The 16,798-nt window shown below is 41.7% G+C and overlaps 1 protein-coding gene across 1 annotated transcript in view; it reads right to left on the bottom strand.

Moving 5' to 3' along the window:
• Positions 1-4,903: 4,903 nt before the first annotated feature.
• The window catches only part of MAN1A1 (mannosidase alpha class 1A member 1), a 134,728-nt gene continuing 122,833 nt past the window's right edge, over positions 4,904-16,798 (bottom strand). Inside the window, exons 9-12 of the mRNA XM_054174003.1 lie at positions 14,472-14,691; positions 13,511-13,683; positions 7,911-8,026; positions 4,904-6,956 (exon numbers count right to left, since the gene is read on the bottom strand). Coding sequence (XP_054029978.1) covers positions 6,830-6,956; positions 7,911-8,026; positions 13,511-13,683; positions 14,472-14,691 — 636 coding nt within the window. The 3' untranslated portion in view covers positions 4,904-6,829. The remainder of the gene's footprint in view (positions 6,957-7,910; positions 8,027-13,510; positions 13,684-14,471; positions 14,692-16,798) is intronic.

Here is a 16,798-nt window from a genome sequence, read left to right as displayed (position 1 = left end):
AACACCTAGTAAGGCAAAACGTGGACATGGACTGCACTTTAATAAGCCATGGAAGGAGAGTTATGCAGGAGTACTTCTAACCTGTCCTGGAAGCTTTTGTGATTGCCAGCACCTGCTTGTGCTGTGGAGGAGCACGGAGGCTATGCTCAGAGAGGACAGGAGGTGTGGCTGCAATGCAGGGTCAGATCAAGGTATTGAGTTGTATTTTTGTTTGGTGACTGCAGTTAGCAGGTTGTGTTTTGAATGCTTGACTCTTAGGTTTCAAATCCAGTGCCCCTGTGGGGCTCTGGCTCTCCTGCTTAGTTTGTCTTCTGTGCAGTCCTGAAAAGGAGGAGGTGTCTCTGAGACAGCAGTGCCACTGTCACCATTCAGGGCAGCATTACTGGTCAGCAGATGACAGCAAAAAGAACTTCTGTAGCTAAAAGATGCAGTGGAACTGGTGCATTGGCAAAGAACCATCACTTGCAACTAGCAAATCTACTTCCCTAACTAGCTCTGCCTTCAACCTTTCATGTAGCAGCAGCAAGGAGTGGAGAAGTTTTCCTTCTGACTTGTGTTATGTGTCTCAGTAGGACAGAACAGAAACCACACTGAGTAGGATGTTTTGTACTTGTTCTGGGTTACAAATCAATCATTTGTCAGTGTTAGCTGAATTATGAGTGAGGGTCTGGGAGCACAGGCTTTAGGGCACCACCAGCAGCCCCACTGCAGCATGCCCAAATGTATTGATCTGCAGCACCCAGCCACTCCTGTGCTGTGCTGCAGAGGCATGAGGATGCACAGCAGGACTCAGGAACACCCACACTGAGAGGCACATGGACAAGGAGACTGGTGGCAAACCCTTAGTTCGGGAAAACATCAGGGATGAGTTGGTTTCTGGAATACAAAGAGCAAGTTCTGGAGGAGGTGGTTTGAGTCTCTGCCCTTCCAGGGAACACCCCAGTGTCTGGATGTTAAGACTCTCTTGGTGGTATTTTAATCCATTAGGTTTTGCATGCCCTGGCTTTCTCCTGCAGTCTGGTGGTTGTCAGCTCCTGCCCACAGTGACTAAGGAGTGTTGGAGTATTAATTTGCTGCTGCTGCTGCCCTTGTTAGCTCTGGGTGGTGTCTTGGAGTACAGCTGAGATAAATCCTGAATCTCTTGTGCAGTGGCAGATTAGAAGGTGTTAGAGAAACTGTAATGACTGGAGCTGCACATGAAAAACATGTTTGTAGAGTATGCACTGCTTCTGCTTCCTTACGTGCCATGGAAGTGTAGCTCAGCATTCAAAGGTGCATGAAGTTTTGCTGTGGGTATTTGATTTGATTGTGTTGCTGGTTCTGTTGCTTGGCTTTTGCTAGTTTGTGTTTGTTTTAAACAGAGGGCTTAGGGCTAATTTTTAGCACTGGAAAGCAAAATGCAAGTGTCTGAAGAGAAGTATTTGAAACACACAGAAGAGGAGCTGGCAATTACATCAAACCCAAAAGGAAAGGGAACAGAAAGCAACTGTGGCTGAACATTGAGCTGTGGCCCAAGAGAATGAAACCATAACAAACCTCCTTGTAAATACAGCTTTTGGTATAGTTTTACTGCACCCCTTACTTTGTCCCCACTGCTCTGCAATTATTTGCACTTCATTTTTGAAACAGAGCATTGTAATACTGTTACATTGCAAATAGACAAGACAGAGGTTGCAGATGCAGCTCTTGAGGGCACACAGCAACAGGCTTTTTCCACATGGGGCTGAATATGCAGCTGGACATAGCAAATGTGAAAGCAGAAAGGCTGTGACCATCCTCTTACTCTGAGTTTTTGAAGTTGAGGGATTTAACATGTCAGGATGGGAGCAGTGTAAAGCAGGCAAAGCCTTCCACCAGCTGAGTGTGCACAGAAAGTTTGGCAAACAGGTGAAAGTTTGAGGGGCTTCCAAAGGAAAGGTTGACCATGGTGATTTTTTTAAATTACAGCATGAGAGAGGTGGCAAAGGGGAGGAGTGAATACCTGAGAAATGAGAATCATACTGCTGAATGTGATGATCCTGCTGGGCTCTATCTGGATTCTGCAGTGCTGTGACTTGCCCCTCCACCATCTAGTGCTTGTGTGAATGCATAAAGCCAGGTGAGAGCAAACCCTGTGTTTTACCTCTTCTTGCAGTTTTCAGACAGGGCCTCTGAATCTCGGTGACCATCTCCTGGGTTTGGTGCATAATTCTTCTTCCTGCATTTAAGATCAAGCAGGAGAGACTAATCCCAAGATTATGATGGATCAGATGAAGGGCTGTTTCCACAGGAGATGCTGAGCATCTCTTGGAATAGAGCAAGGCCATAGGGAAATGCAGACCATGGGGTAAATCCTGTCTGTCTTGACTGTCAACTCTGTCCTAGCTCCTTTTTCCTCTGTGGGAAACAAACCACACTGAACATCCAATTAAGAGACCAAAGGGGCTGAAGTTCTAACCCATGCCTGTATTTACATCTCTCATGAATGATGTGCTGCACTAGGTTTGCATTAATTCATGTTTAACTTGCTGAGTAGCACCTGGAGCCAGCTGCAGGAAGGGACTGCCTGCTGACTACCCCAAGGACTGTGCTGTGGAGCTGCAAACCTGCAACTGGGCTGGAAAAATGAGACACCAGATCTAAGAGCTACTCTCCAAAATGACTTAAGCAGTTCTAAGGGGTAAGTCCTTTGACAGAAATTGATACTACTGAGACTGTTGTATGAAATGATGGCAGTTTATTTCACTGTCATCTTTGGATGAGGTTTTCTACTAAACAGCACACAGGGTTACCTCTGAGGTGGAGCTGTTATTTCAATATTTAGACTGGAGATCTTACTGACATGTCCTCATGACATAAAATGCAGTTACAGTTCCTATGACAACTGTTCCTCTCTCCTCAGGAGCATGCACTGTGGGTAGTGTTTCATTACCTGATCACTGGGACAGCCTTGTCCTCTCCACTCTGCTGTTTGCTCCTAAGTGGCATTTAGCTGAAGCCTGCTTGGATTGGGCAGAATGCAAACTGGAGCCACTGACCTTCGCCCTGCTTACTGTTCACCGCCTCCAACTTCCCAGCTCCCTGCTCTTCGTTCGTAAGCTTTCTACCACAATACATTTGGTAGGATGAATTTTACTGACAAAACCTCTTCTTTGTGGGCTAGCAATTCCATGCATTGACTGACACCAATTAACAATAGCACCCTAACAAGTACATAGAGTACTAGTCTGGATCAAACCAACCTGCTGACAAAAACTCGTGAGTCTAGCAGCCAGACCAGACTCAGCAGCAGATTCCTGTAGTTACTTCTGCAACACACTTAGGAAAAACGAGAACAGGTTGAACAGATATATTAAAAGACTTTATTCACAATAGAGAATTTTTTACAAATATAAGTTCTTAAAAATTAAGCATCTTGATCTATTATGTATTCCATAATTTCCATTTATATAAAGATGAAGAGACTGAGTGGACTATGTACAAATCAAAACCCAATTTAAATGCATGATAGAAATGCAGAACGTGTGTGATGAAGTCACCATAGAAACAGTGAGCCATTGGGCATTGCAAAAACCTGGGTACAACCAACACATATGCAGTACTTATCTCACAAATAATCAAACCATTTCTTTCTCTTCTGTTTTTTTCCTCCTCCTGTAAAACAAGGTGGGTGCCATTTAAACTGATCTACCTCTTAGGACTTAAAATATGCAGACTGAAATGCATTATTATGCTACAAAGAAGTGGAATAAGTAGAGGCAGGCTGGTTATGCAAAGGTAATATTCCCCCTGCCCCAAGCAATTTCATTTGCTTTTATGAATGACCTGGAACACGAAGTGACCATCAGTAGCCACTTCCACACAGCCAGTTCAGTGAAGGGGAAATAAAAAGCGTGTTACCTGGCAATCTAACAAGCAGCAGTTAGGACTGACTGTTTCAAAAATGATTGCTTCAACTTTGGTGTTCTGGGGGTATTTAAAAACAACAACAACAAAAAAAAAAGAGAGGAAGAAAAATCAATATATTCTCAGCTATGAAAAGGCTTTTTTGCTCTTTCCTTACAGCTGGCAGCTCTACACGTTGTACAATCGTCTCGTCTACTTACATTAGTTTACAAAAAGTACAGTCTAGTGCAGTTTGTACATACAACCTGAATGACAACACCAGTCACACCACATTTGTGCTCTTCCAAATCATCCCAACTCCCAAACTAAAAAAGAAACCAAAGCCAAAACACAACCACCCCAAATAAATCACACTAAAGTGTCTCTCTGACAAGGAAACAGTCACGATGCTTAGATTTAAGTACGCAGGACCCAATGCATACACAAGGGGTGGGTATGTAGCCTGCTTCTTGAGAAAGAGAAGAGCCTTCTGTGTCTCCACTGCTTCTCTACAGCTTAAGGAAAGGCAAGATCACCAGACAGAACTGGGGCAAGCATACTGTGGTGAAGAAAACCATGTAAAAAGAGGCTTACAAACCACATTTCTGCAAGACTCGTTTTTTTGTCTGAGCTCTTGTAGTCATTTGTCTAACTGAGATGAGGCCTATGGCAGCACCTGCACAACCAGATGGTAGGCAGCAGCAGACTTGCTTTGGTTACTGGGTCAAATTCATTATTAGTACTTTTTGGTTAAAGAGGGAGGAGATTTTTGTTTTATTCCACAGCTGTAATTTCTCTGTGCTACCTGGGGGGGTGGGAGCTCCCCTACAAATCCTGTTTCTGAAGAAATACAATGGAATATTCTAGCCCTCCAGTGACAGAAGTTCTGGAGTACCAAAATCAGCAGAGCTCTGCTTTTCAACTGAGGAAAGCCAAAACTTCCTCCTTGCTTGTTCAGTTTCAGAAAACTCTTACTGTGACCTGATGGAATCCACACTTCAAAAACCAGAAAATAATAACAACCCCGCCACTAGAGTGAAAGAGAAATCCTTAACTCACTGTGCTGGTTCCAGGTAAACTGAGGCAGATGCAGATGTATTTGCATCTATTCCCCCAGCTTGGGGCTGCCCAGGCTCAGCAGGGTACCTCAGTAACCTCCACATACAAACGCTCAGCTCTGCCAGTCCTGTGATGGAAGGTTCAGCATCACTGAAGATTCCCTTGCCTTGCCCCCTACATAGATGTCTTTGGCACATGCCATCTTCTCTGTCTGCAGAGGAGCCAGAGAGGCAGTGCTGCCTTCCCAGACTCCAGAGGGTCAAGTCTACAGCTCATCCCCTGGCTGCTGTACAGAAAAAGGTGATCTGTTATCTTTCCTCTTGGTTTCTACCTAAGGAAAAAAACTACCTGGCAGACCACTATCAGTATAGAAAAAATGTACTTTGTAATGCCTGAACAAGTGTGCTTCCTCTGCTGTGACTAGCTCTGCTGGACCTGTCAGCTATCTTACTGAATACCTTTAAAGAAGATCACTGCTCAGAACCATGTTTGTTTTGCTGCAGTCAAACCAGTGATTAATGTGCTTCCTCAGAACAGGAAGCCAGGGGTCATACCCTACTCAAAACACGCAAAAGGCAGCCTGTCTTTAAATGAAAACACAGGTAGGCCTAATAATCATGTAAACCACTCCAAACTAGACTTAACACAGAAAGAGGAATTAATTGTGCCTAGTTTTGTTTCCCTTTGGTGATGCTACAGCATAAAACATTTTTGGCAAAGCTGTTACCTTTCTTAGTAAGCCAGGCCTCTAGTCCAGGGGATAATTGCAAGCAGGCTGGGTTCTGTCACTCAGAGAAGACCAATTTAGCTGTACACTGGATAATTTCCTCTCTGAATGATTATCTTCTTTTAGGGAAATCCGTTTTCTTCAAGGCATCTGGAGACCTGATTTTATTTATGTAGACACATTAAATTGCATTGTGACAACAAACCTGAACCAGTCTGAGCCTGTCCAAGTGTTTCAGAAAGCCTCTCAAAACCAAACAAATAGTCTCTGGTATAATTCTCAGCTTCCAGGAAAATGTCATTAAGGATATCTTTTGTCTTTTTGCCAGCCAACCAAATGAAAGCTACTGGACTAAATATATATATAGAAGGTAAGACTCCCTTCCTTGATATGAAATGAGTATCTTATTTTACTCTGTATTAGCCTGACTAAAGACATGAGAACAACAGCACTTGGGAAAGGCGAGGAAACAATTTATTCTATTACAATACTCTAATTAAAAACCTGAAAAACTAAGGTCTGCTAACTAATGTGCTAAATTCATAAAAACTAAGTTCAGACTAACTTCAACAAATACTGCAGTTTCAGAGCTGTATCTGCATGAGATGGAAATATTCCTATGTAGACTTCATTGACAATGAAATACATCAGGTACTTTACCAAGTGATGATTGACCCGCATAAGAAGAGGCTGTCACAGTCACAAGATTTGTCTTGGATGACACACAAAAATTAACATAGAACAACACAGGAAACAAAAAAAGAACAAGGGGAAAAAAAAGCTCTTTATACTTAATTCAATATGGCTTTTTGCAACATGGCAAAATATTACAGCTTAAAGCAGACATCTCCTCACGGAGGAGAAAAGAATTTTGCAGTCAAATTAAAAGCATCACAGGAAACAACATGCAGACTCTCTGCTCATTTCGGCCAAGATGACACTGCAGCCTAACAAAATCTGGAGAGATGTCTTATTTCTCTAAGATGTGGCCCAGCTGGGTAAGAGGAATGAAGTTTTATCACAGTCAGTTGGGGTTCATTCATAAATACTTACTGTTAAAGAAAACAGACTGCAAAACACTTGATTTAAAAATCTAACCCGGGAAATTAAAACCAAATCATGATGTGCCCAAGTCCTGGAAAGAAACATAAGGAATGAAACAAAACAGAACTTGATCTTCTATTTCTGGTTTTCTTCTTTATTTTCATCATCTTTGTGAAGAACAGGGAGAGGATGAGCCTCTGTGTTGAAGACCCAGTGTTCGAATGGAAGAAGATCATCTTCAGAAAACAGCAAATACAAGTACCTGGGTAAGGGAAAAGGCAGGAAATGTGAGGGGACCAGGGAAGTAAACCAACAATGGTTTCCAGGAAAACACAAATACCTGATTTTCACAGAAGACAGTCTCAACAGAAACAGCTGCCCAAACACAAGCCACCACTCCATCCCAGCCTCACAATGATCACCACAAAGCTCTGGGGTGACTCAACTCATACTGGGCTGAAGGGCAATAGCAACTGGAGACCAACAAAAGAACAACTCTATCCTGAGAGAGGACCTGGAAGCTTAAGCTACTGAAGTTAAACATCAGTGAACTTCACTTCCATTTCATCCTTGGTAATTTTATTACACATTGTTTTGATAAATAGCCACAGTAAATATTTTCCCCTCCTGAATGCCCACATATAGCAAAGTGTAGGAATGAAAATACTGCAGTCAAATCCCATCTTAACTTCTGAGAACCACCTTAAGATCTTTAAGGAGGAAACTAGCACTAGATCAGTAGTTTGGGTGTCCATTTACTAAGACAGGGTCAAGGCTGTTGATGGTCTGTGAGCCAACCATACAAGATGGCTTTTTCCTTTTTCTGTAGCTTTAAAATGGAAAGTATACACAGAATCGCCAAGGTTGGAAGAGACCTCAAAGATCATCAAGTCCAACAACACAAGCCTGTTAAGTCCCCTGTCTAGTCACTTTATTTCCCTAGTGTTGGCACACATAATTATATCCTAATAAAGCTAGGAAATGTAATTTCTCAGCAAAGACTATCAAGTACCTTTAACAGAAGTAATTTCCAGAAGTCATAGAATTCAGTCTATTGCTATAGAGGAATACAACCAGGCCATTTGACTTCCTGCAACCTAAGAAAAGCTCTACTGTTTCAGTCATATTTTGTTACCTGAATGTCAAGAGTATTAATGAAAAATACTCCTGTAAAGACTATCCACAGAAATACTTAAAGTCATCTTTCTTAACTTACTTGAGCGTCTCTGAAAGGAAGAAACTTTGCTGCACATCATCGTGGCTTTCATGATTGCTATAAACATCTCTAATGCCAGAATAACCACCATCTACTCTGCAGTGTTTCTCCAGTGCCTGAAAATGGGGGGGGTGGAACAACAAAACAGCAGGATTAACAAAATGAATCATCTGTCAGTTTTCCTTTCGTGGACAATAAAACTAGGGGAAAAAAAACCTGTCACAAAGATTTCCATGAAGAGATGAAAAGCAGCTACAGCTCGAGGTAGAAAAAGGCACAGGCACACATGTCAAAGTCTACATTTAGATAGAGAAGCAAAATAATAAGTTAATAAAAGAAGTGAACAAACCAGTTTTCAGGTGGGGGAAAAAAAATATGGATGTAAAGATATCACAGAATCCTCATCTATTTTCTTTTTAAAATAGAATAGAATTAAACCAGGTTGGAAAAGACCTTTGAGATCGAGTCCAGCCTATCACCCAACACCATCTAATCAACTAAACCATGGCACTAAACACCCCATCCTCAAAGTACCAATAGCTTCTCTGAGAGGCTTGTCTATCAGGCTTCACAAATGGTGTCACACCTACTCCTCTTGGTTATATTTTAGTGCTTAATCAGTGTGATACAGCTGAACACACCATGATGAAGGACCAGTCTTTTCCTTACCTCCTGCAAGTTGCTTCAAAAAAAGGAAAGGCAACTCTTCAATTTCTGAGTTGTTTGCAATTTCATTTTTTTTTTCTTTTTAATGGGAAGCCTCTGAAATTGGGCTGTGACAGACTTTGATATATGTTTCTTTGATGTCTTTCTGAGAAAGCTTTGTCTGTTACACAGGAGCAGACAGAAAGCTCGTATGTGGCTGGACTCAACACAACACATTTTAGATGCAAGAGGAAGGAGGTGTTTTTCTCCAGTGTTTTCCAAACTCTGTATTCAGTTGAAGAGTAAACTAGAGGAGTGATTCCTATTTCACCATGGACCACCTGCCAATATAATTTCTGTTCTGCACACAGGAATGTTCTATATGGCCAGCTCCTTCTGAAGGAGAAAAGAGAGCAGATGAAGAAGATACAAAACCCCCAAACACCTGGTGCTGGAAGTACAGAAGGTTTATACAGCTCTTGGTTTTAGTTTCACAAATTTGTCTGCTTTATTTCAAACAGATGTCTGCAATGGAAAGGTGCTATCTACATGTCTATAGATGAGCCATAATTTCTTAAACCATACTGCTATCCAATACCTTATTTGAGTATTAGTTCTTTTATCAGTGCTGTGTTTAAAAATAGTCATTCCCCCCTGTTTATGATGGACTTATTAGTAAAAATGAAGAAGAGGTTAAGAATACTTTTGGCCTTGTTCAGTAACTGTCTGGTATCATACAACATTACAAAGGCGTGTTGAGAATCTACCATGACAACGCTGAAACCAACTCATTATTCACAAACAAACCCAGAAAATGCTCTTCCTCCCTAATGAAAATGACAGGGTGGATTATTATACTCCCTCAGGACCACACCAATCTATGGTGCTTGCTTTGGCAACAGGTATTGGAGCAACATTTTTCATGTTAGAAATACCTGAGCATGTATCAAACCCCAGTGTAGAGATGGAAGCCAACTTGTTCTTCCATTTCTGAACTTATTACAGATGTTACTGAATCAGTTACAGGAGGTGCAGATTTTCTTTAGGGGAAGATGCTGCACTTCACACCAGATATGGCAAAAAGCTATGACAAAGCAGAAGGTATGTCAGAAAAGGCAAACAGGCATAAAAGCAGTTTCTGATGAGATGAGACTAAAGGTGACTAAATGATGACTGAGGCATTCATCACCTCCACCTGCTCTAAAGGCTGTGAATAGGTACCCTAAATGTCCTTGGTTTAGCTGGAGGCCCTGTAGCCATCTGCACAGATTTAGCTTGCATGCCAGGCTCTCCATAGTTTACACTGGAGAGTAAGGTGCCTGTTGTATATTTAAACAGGATTTTTCTCCAGGAGAAATCCTTTAAAATGTAACAGCCCTATTTGTCTTTTCTTATGTGTCTTTAGGTTCTTTAATTTTCCTGGACATTTTTACTAAGTGACAAATATACTTTAAGTTTAAACAAGTAATTTCCCCTGGCTGGTACTCCTTCCCTCTCATCTACTTCAACCTGCAATGAATTCAAAACGCTGAACCTGTGTCTGGATTTTCAATGTCAAACTCAAGATTATGTTTTCCAAAGCAGAGCAGAAGGAGAGCTTGAACTTGAAGGATAAGGCTATTATTCAAGGAAACATCTGCATCCTAAACAGGGTGAGGTAAAATAAAAGCAAATTGCACTTGTGGTTTATGTGCTTTAACATGTAATTAGAGCCTTCTTTATGAGATCATTGAGTGGAGATATTGTACAGGTGCCTGAACACACTGCTATGGTGGAAACTAAGAGGTTAACCTGCACCATGTGAGCCATCTGGTGTTATCTACTGGATGCAAACATGAAGCATCCTACCCCTCAAAGCTACTTTCCACTTAACTAAAGGAACAGAATATTCATGGGCAGCATTAGCACAATAAAAAAGGCTCTTGACAGTCACCCTCTTTTACCTGGCAATATTGGCCTTTTGTGCCCATAGCTAGAGGACAGTGGTGTTCACAATGACAGGGGGGTAGTGGTGGGTGGGAAGAAACGATCCAGGAGTTCTCTAAGATTAGTTATGCTGGAGTAGTGGAAAACAACAAGGAGAATGAAAACTGGCTGACAGTCTCCAAGTGTCATAAAAGGAGAAAAACAAAAGAAGTGCTATGAATTCCAATTATGGGCCACATTTATAATGCAGAAAGGGAGACTTTCAGGAGCTATGCTGATAAAACCTTTCTGATGTGGTAACAGTGGATAGTGCTGTTGGTCATAACTGCATTTTCTCTGGCTGCTGAAGGACATACAGAATGATCTTGGACTCAAAGGAGCAAAGCAAGTTTGCAAAGGGAAAAAAAAGAGGGCAGAGCATGTTTTTAGCCTATAAAAGTTACACAACAAATTATTAGACTTGTTGGAAAGTTGAGAAGTCATGACTTACAGAGCAGCCTCCTTTCCTACTACAAGACACTGGGAAACAAACCTAATGAGTTCTTACTGCTGGTGTCATGAGTTGAAAACAGACATGAAACACCTCAAGAAAAGCTTTTTTTGGCTTCTGATTCTGCCCCTTTTTTTTCTTGTTTCAATTTCTGCTTCCTCTTTGTGCAGCAGGTATTGGTAATTAAACCAACCACAGTCAGTGGTCTGGGGCTTCCCCAAGAATGGAGGAGTGGAGTGATGAGCTTTGTGGTGCAAGAACAAGGAACACAAGGGAACAGAATGTATGAAATAGGTGTGGTATGCTATCATGATGTACTGGAACAGAAAAACACACTGTCAGGTGGAGCTATATGGGCTGTAAATGTCAAGGAAGAGGGAAAAGATTTAAAACTGACAACTGAGTGCACAACTTCTGTGATGCTGTAAGGTTTGTTTCTGTGAAACACCCAAGTGCATGCTAGGCCAGGGGAAGAAGGACCTGCACAGAATGGGAGCAGCTCCCTCTCCCACACAGGGGCTGTAATGCACTACCTGAGAGCAAGCCTGGAGTAACCACAAGAATGTTAACCAAGGAGTACATGCAAAGTGCTGAGAAGGTAAACAAGGCTACACACTTGAAATAAACACAAACTGAACCAGCAGGGTAAAGAACAATAATAAGGAAAACATTTCAATTGTTTATAACAATGTTATCAGTGTGGGCAGCAACAATGAGTCAGGAAAAACACCTCCTGGAGAAGGAACACTTGGCACTGCTGAAGCCCGGTGGGATAACTTCCATAAGCAGCCATTGTAAATATTCCAATTATAATCTGCCTGGGAAGACTCCAGCAGTAAACTGTGTGCCTGCCCATGGGTAGGGGTAGTGAAGAAGAAAGTAAAGGAACAGCAGTCTAAATTAGAGAGGGTTTTAAAAGAGAATTGCTGTGGACTCATTAGCTCAGAAGCACTTTGTTCCAGGGCCAATACAGCCAGCAGCTGGGGGAGGCAAATAAAATGCCTACCTAGCTGAATGCAGGGGTGACTGCAGCTATGGAATTGATGTCACTATCCAAAGAACAAGTTAGAGAGTACAAAGGCAGGCAATGCTACCAGCTATTCTTTTAAGGAAAACAGATTTTTACCACAAAATTCATTTTCCAGGAATATCTAATCACCAAACTCAAAAGGTTCTTTTCTACAACACCCTGCAACATTTGCACAACATTGTCACACACTAAGTTGTTGAATCTCAGAAATGTTCCAGTTGGAGACCACCTTTAAGATTCTCTAACTACCCAGTCTGGTACTAGACTATGTCCCTCAGCACCACATCTCTGATCTTGGCTGCTGTTGAGGGAGGCAGGGAACTGACAGATGTGATGTCAAAGCTAGGTCTAGGGAGTTAACCCAGTAATAACTCCTCAGGGATGAGGTACAGTATGACAAATCCACATGTTCTTCCCTCACTATAGTGCAGTGTTCTACAACTATTGCTGCAGGCCCCTCCAAGAAAATTTTAATCATATACTCCAGAAACAAGAGGTATTGAGCTAACTGACCAGTCAGACATTCTGGCAGCCCTGCAAAGCAGCATCTGTGCAAAAGAGAGGTCACAGAGAACAAAATACTGTACAGAGTTCTGTTTTCTGGGATGTGTCTGAAGTATGCAGAGCCACAAAAATAACATCCCTCAAATTCTTTTATCTCCTATCATATCTCACTCTGCTTAGAAATTCCAAATTAAGAGTGAAAGGCAGATAACTCAGCAAGACAACAGTAAGAGGCAAGTAAGTGAACTCTACCGGTCTAAGGAGGCCTCATACATTGAGGATGAAACATGGTAAATCCACAGGCTTTCGTCTCTAACAGCAAGAGTGATTAACCACTGACAGCAGGGAAACAATGTGTTTGGCCAGCCAGTTTTTGCCACAGAGACTACTGCCCCTCTTGGAAGGTTTGTGCTAGACACACACAGATAGGTATGTTCAGCATGACTGGTTGAAGCTCAAAGGCTACTTGGGACACAGAAATTTAAATCCAGAAGAGATTGTTACCACTAACAGACTTGAATCCAGACAAGCTATGCTTTTGGAAGTGGCTCATTTGTTGAATGTTTGGTGCTACCTAGTACTTCCTCTTGGCCTCCATCACTTCAATTAAAATCACCTTCATGCAACTACAGTTGAACATACACTTCATAAAACTTATTTCCATGTCCAAGGCTCAAATCTGACACAGTTTTGCACTTCCCATGCAGGATTACTCAACATCTCCAGCAGTATACACAAATGTGACCCTGAGCTGAGAAGCCTTTAAGGAGAAGAAACCACAAGGTATTTTTTTTCTCTAACACAGAATAACAGCAGTGTTTGGTTTTGTCAAAAATGATCTTCATTCATCTGCTTAGTGAATGAATCTCTGGAAATCTGAGTCGGTAGGATTGGTTTCAAATCAATATTTACTCTCCAACTGCTAAATGCCATCCAGATAGAATTCAGTAGCTCACTTCACAAGGTATTAGCATTTAATAGGAAGAAGATCCAACAGCACGTTACCTCCACAGCTTCCCATCCCCACTGCCTGTACTTTGGGTCGTGAGTGAGCCTCCACATGTACATGTAGGTCTCTATGACTTCTGGTCGTAGGATGTAGTATTTTTCGTTCTGTCTTGTAGCAATGGCCTCAACACCACCGTCAAATCTGAAGGCTTCCGGGCCCAGTTTCATGCCTAGCCAACATAAAAACACATGCTGAAATGAAGGCATTTAAAAAAGGGTTCCAATTATGTAACCCAGCAACTAAACTCTCCTTTCATGTGGCACCAAACAAGGTTACCCAAAAGGCATATATTTTTTGAAAGATACTTGCTGCACCTCCTGTTTTTAATATTTTGTGAGCAACTCAGAATAGAAAACAGATATTCCTCACAGCTGTCGTAGAGAGCAGGTCCATTTTGAACAGTGATGCTAACAGTTGCATTCTGGAAGACTGCATATAACTAGGAACATGTGAGTTTTTCCCTTAAAAGACAAGGACATTTGCTTTTCTGTATCAAACTGGGACCTGCAATGCTGTCAGGGTTATTTTGATAAGATGATAAAAGAATCCAAAGACATTTCCTGCACAGAATCCACTTTCTCTGTGCAATTCCATTGTTTGCAGCACTGTACCAACAGAATTGAGAATAAAATGTTTCTCTGTGCATTAACCATGATTAATAGTTATACTGATGCATAAATGACCAGGGGCCCTCTTTCCTTTGCACTTGGCTAGGCAGAAACTGGCAAAGTGCAAAACCAAAGGGCTGCGATGTTAAGCACTGTTGTGAGTGGGGATGAGTCAGGTGCACATAAATGAGTTAAGCGGAGCAGCTGTTCTTGAAGGTACTCCTTGAGCAAAGCAGGACTAAGAGTTCTCACTGCCACGCAACTTTCACTCAGCATTACACACACAACCCCCTGCTGGCTGCCTTCAGAAGTTCAAACTGACTCCAAGCTCTACCAGGGCAGCACTCACTTGTCCGATCGTAGGATTCGTGGCAGGTCCGAGCGATCTCTGCCCCCAGCTCGATGTGGTGGCCTGTCTTGTCGTTAGGTGCTCCGTCTGCTCCCAGAGCAAACATGCCTCCAGCAAAGCAAGTGAGATGTCCCATCTTGTGTTCCAGCAGTCCACCCTTCCACTCAGCGATGTATGTCAGCCCCCCGCTTGACTTCCGAATGAGGTGCGTCTCTATGGCCTGCAAAAGTAACTGACTTGAAACCAAAGGTGCCATTGGTACGGTATAAAGGACACGACGAAGGACTTGTCTTGTGTGCTGGTTGGGTTTTTCTCCATATCACCTTTGCTTACCAAGTAAAAGGGATAACAGGAGCTCAGCCCAACCTCAAAGGGCAGACAAACCAAGAGAGGTTAGCATATATCAGTAGTGATAATTAATCTTGCTACAGCTTTCAGCCATTTACACAGAACAGTTTATTAAAATGTTAAGAAACCTAAAGAGTGCAATTCCATTTGAACAAGATTTGATTCCCCAACTTTGAGGACTTTTAGGTAATTTCTCTTTTAATGGTAATTTGCCATCATTTCCATTTCCACACCTCCCATTTTAGTTCTGACTTAAAAGGATGTAGCTATTGACATAATTTCGTATCAGTTATATGCAGACACTTCTCGTGTCCAAAAGGCCTGACTCGGTGAATGCACTGAATGATGTTAGACCTCTGCCTGGCATCCCCCTCCCAGACTGAATTCCACTGTAGTTATCAATCAAGAGTGAGGTCTCACTGAGATTTCTGGGAGGAAAAAAAACTAAGCAGAATAAAAATCTGCAGATCTCCTAGAGAGAATTAGCAGTTGGTGCCATTAGCAATGTATGGTGACTGATTACAAAATCCAGGAAAACAACCTTCCCTTGTGGGAGGAACAGAATTAAAACAATTGAGGAGATGTAGAAGAGCACATTAATTAGAAGCCCACACAGAAAGTAAAGCTATCACTCTTTAAAAGGGTAATGGAGAGGAGATGAACAATGCTATCATGCATTCAGTCATCCAGCAGCGCTCCGGTTTGTTCTTTTGAAACCCTAAGATCCAGAAACAGTCCTTAACATGCATTATACAAGAGAAGAAAACATGAATAAAATATCAGGACAGAGAACTATTAACAAAAAAGCCAGAATGTTAAAAACATGTTATAAAGATACGATATTGATTGGAGTTTTTTCTTCCTATATAAACATCTGGAAGGGTTGTTTTTCTAAGCAGAGAAAAAAATCTCTGAAGTAGAAGCATCAGCAGAATAATTGTAGGAGTTTTACTTGGTAAATATGTTTGTTTTTCTTGTGGCAAGAACGTCACACTGAAAACTACACTTTGTTTTCCACCAATATTAGTGTAACACACCTGGCAAGGATGTTTTCTGCCCAGCTCCAGACCCACTATTGTCTCCACCCCTTTGTTTCCCTTCCTTGCTGGTATGTTTCTAGCACTAAGGACCTACTAAAAAGCTACCTGCATGCTGAAGGAGCAGTTAAATAATGAAGAGTCTTGTGCTTCAAACAAATCCTGCATAATTTAACCTATAAAAAGAAGAATTCAATATAAAAGAGGGAAGGTGGGAAAACAGTTTCTCCAAGCATCCAAACCACAGATCCTGCTGTGGAAGATGAAAGAATTACAGAGGCTGAGTAGGTGTCAAGCTAATTGGTGGTTGTGTATTCCAAGAACACATGAAAAAAGCTTTTCTGTCAGGCAGGGAAACTAGTAGTGGAATACCTAGGTACTTCAGAAAACAATAATGTTCCTCACAACATGTCTTTTGTGCTCATTTGGGTATAAACTATTTGAATTTATAATTGAAGAATTGACAGAACAGAGTTCAGAGGACCTGCTGCAAAGGGTATTAATGCACAAACAAGCACAATTTGTGAGGAGATAAAAAGGACTGGAAAACTTCCAGACTCTTGCAGAGTGCTGCTCATATTTGTATTGAACAGTTTGCTTTTTTGCACTAAGCTGCTTTATTGTTAAAAGCACACAAACGATTTAAGGGGGGAAGAGCTTTCAGACTACTTAGGTGTTCTCAAATAAGTAAGTTACCTAAACTCAAGCGCAGGCATGGAAAACTTGCTGAATGGAACACCAGTAATCTTCAGCATGGTATCCCCACCGCATCAGATCAACTTCTCTGGTGACAGTTGAGGTCTCTACAGGTCACTTACCTCTTGCAGTCAGAACTCACTTGATAAACCCAAACCAAACAGAAACAGGCTGATGACTAAATTCACCCACATTGTATTTACAAAAACAATAATCAAGAATTAATGAAAGGCAGAATGAAGTATT

Source organism: Dryobates pubescens, chromosome 28 (genome assembly GCF_014839835.1).
Source record: "Dryobates pubescens isolate bDryPub1 chromosome 28, bDryPub1.pri, whole genome shotgun sequence".
In the NCBI taxonomy this organism is placed as follows: domain Eukaryota; kingdom Metazoa; phylum Chordata; class Aves; order Piciformes; family Picidae; genus Dryobates; species Dryobates pubescens.
This window is presented reverse-complemented; position numbering and strand designations above follow the sequence as displayed.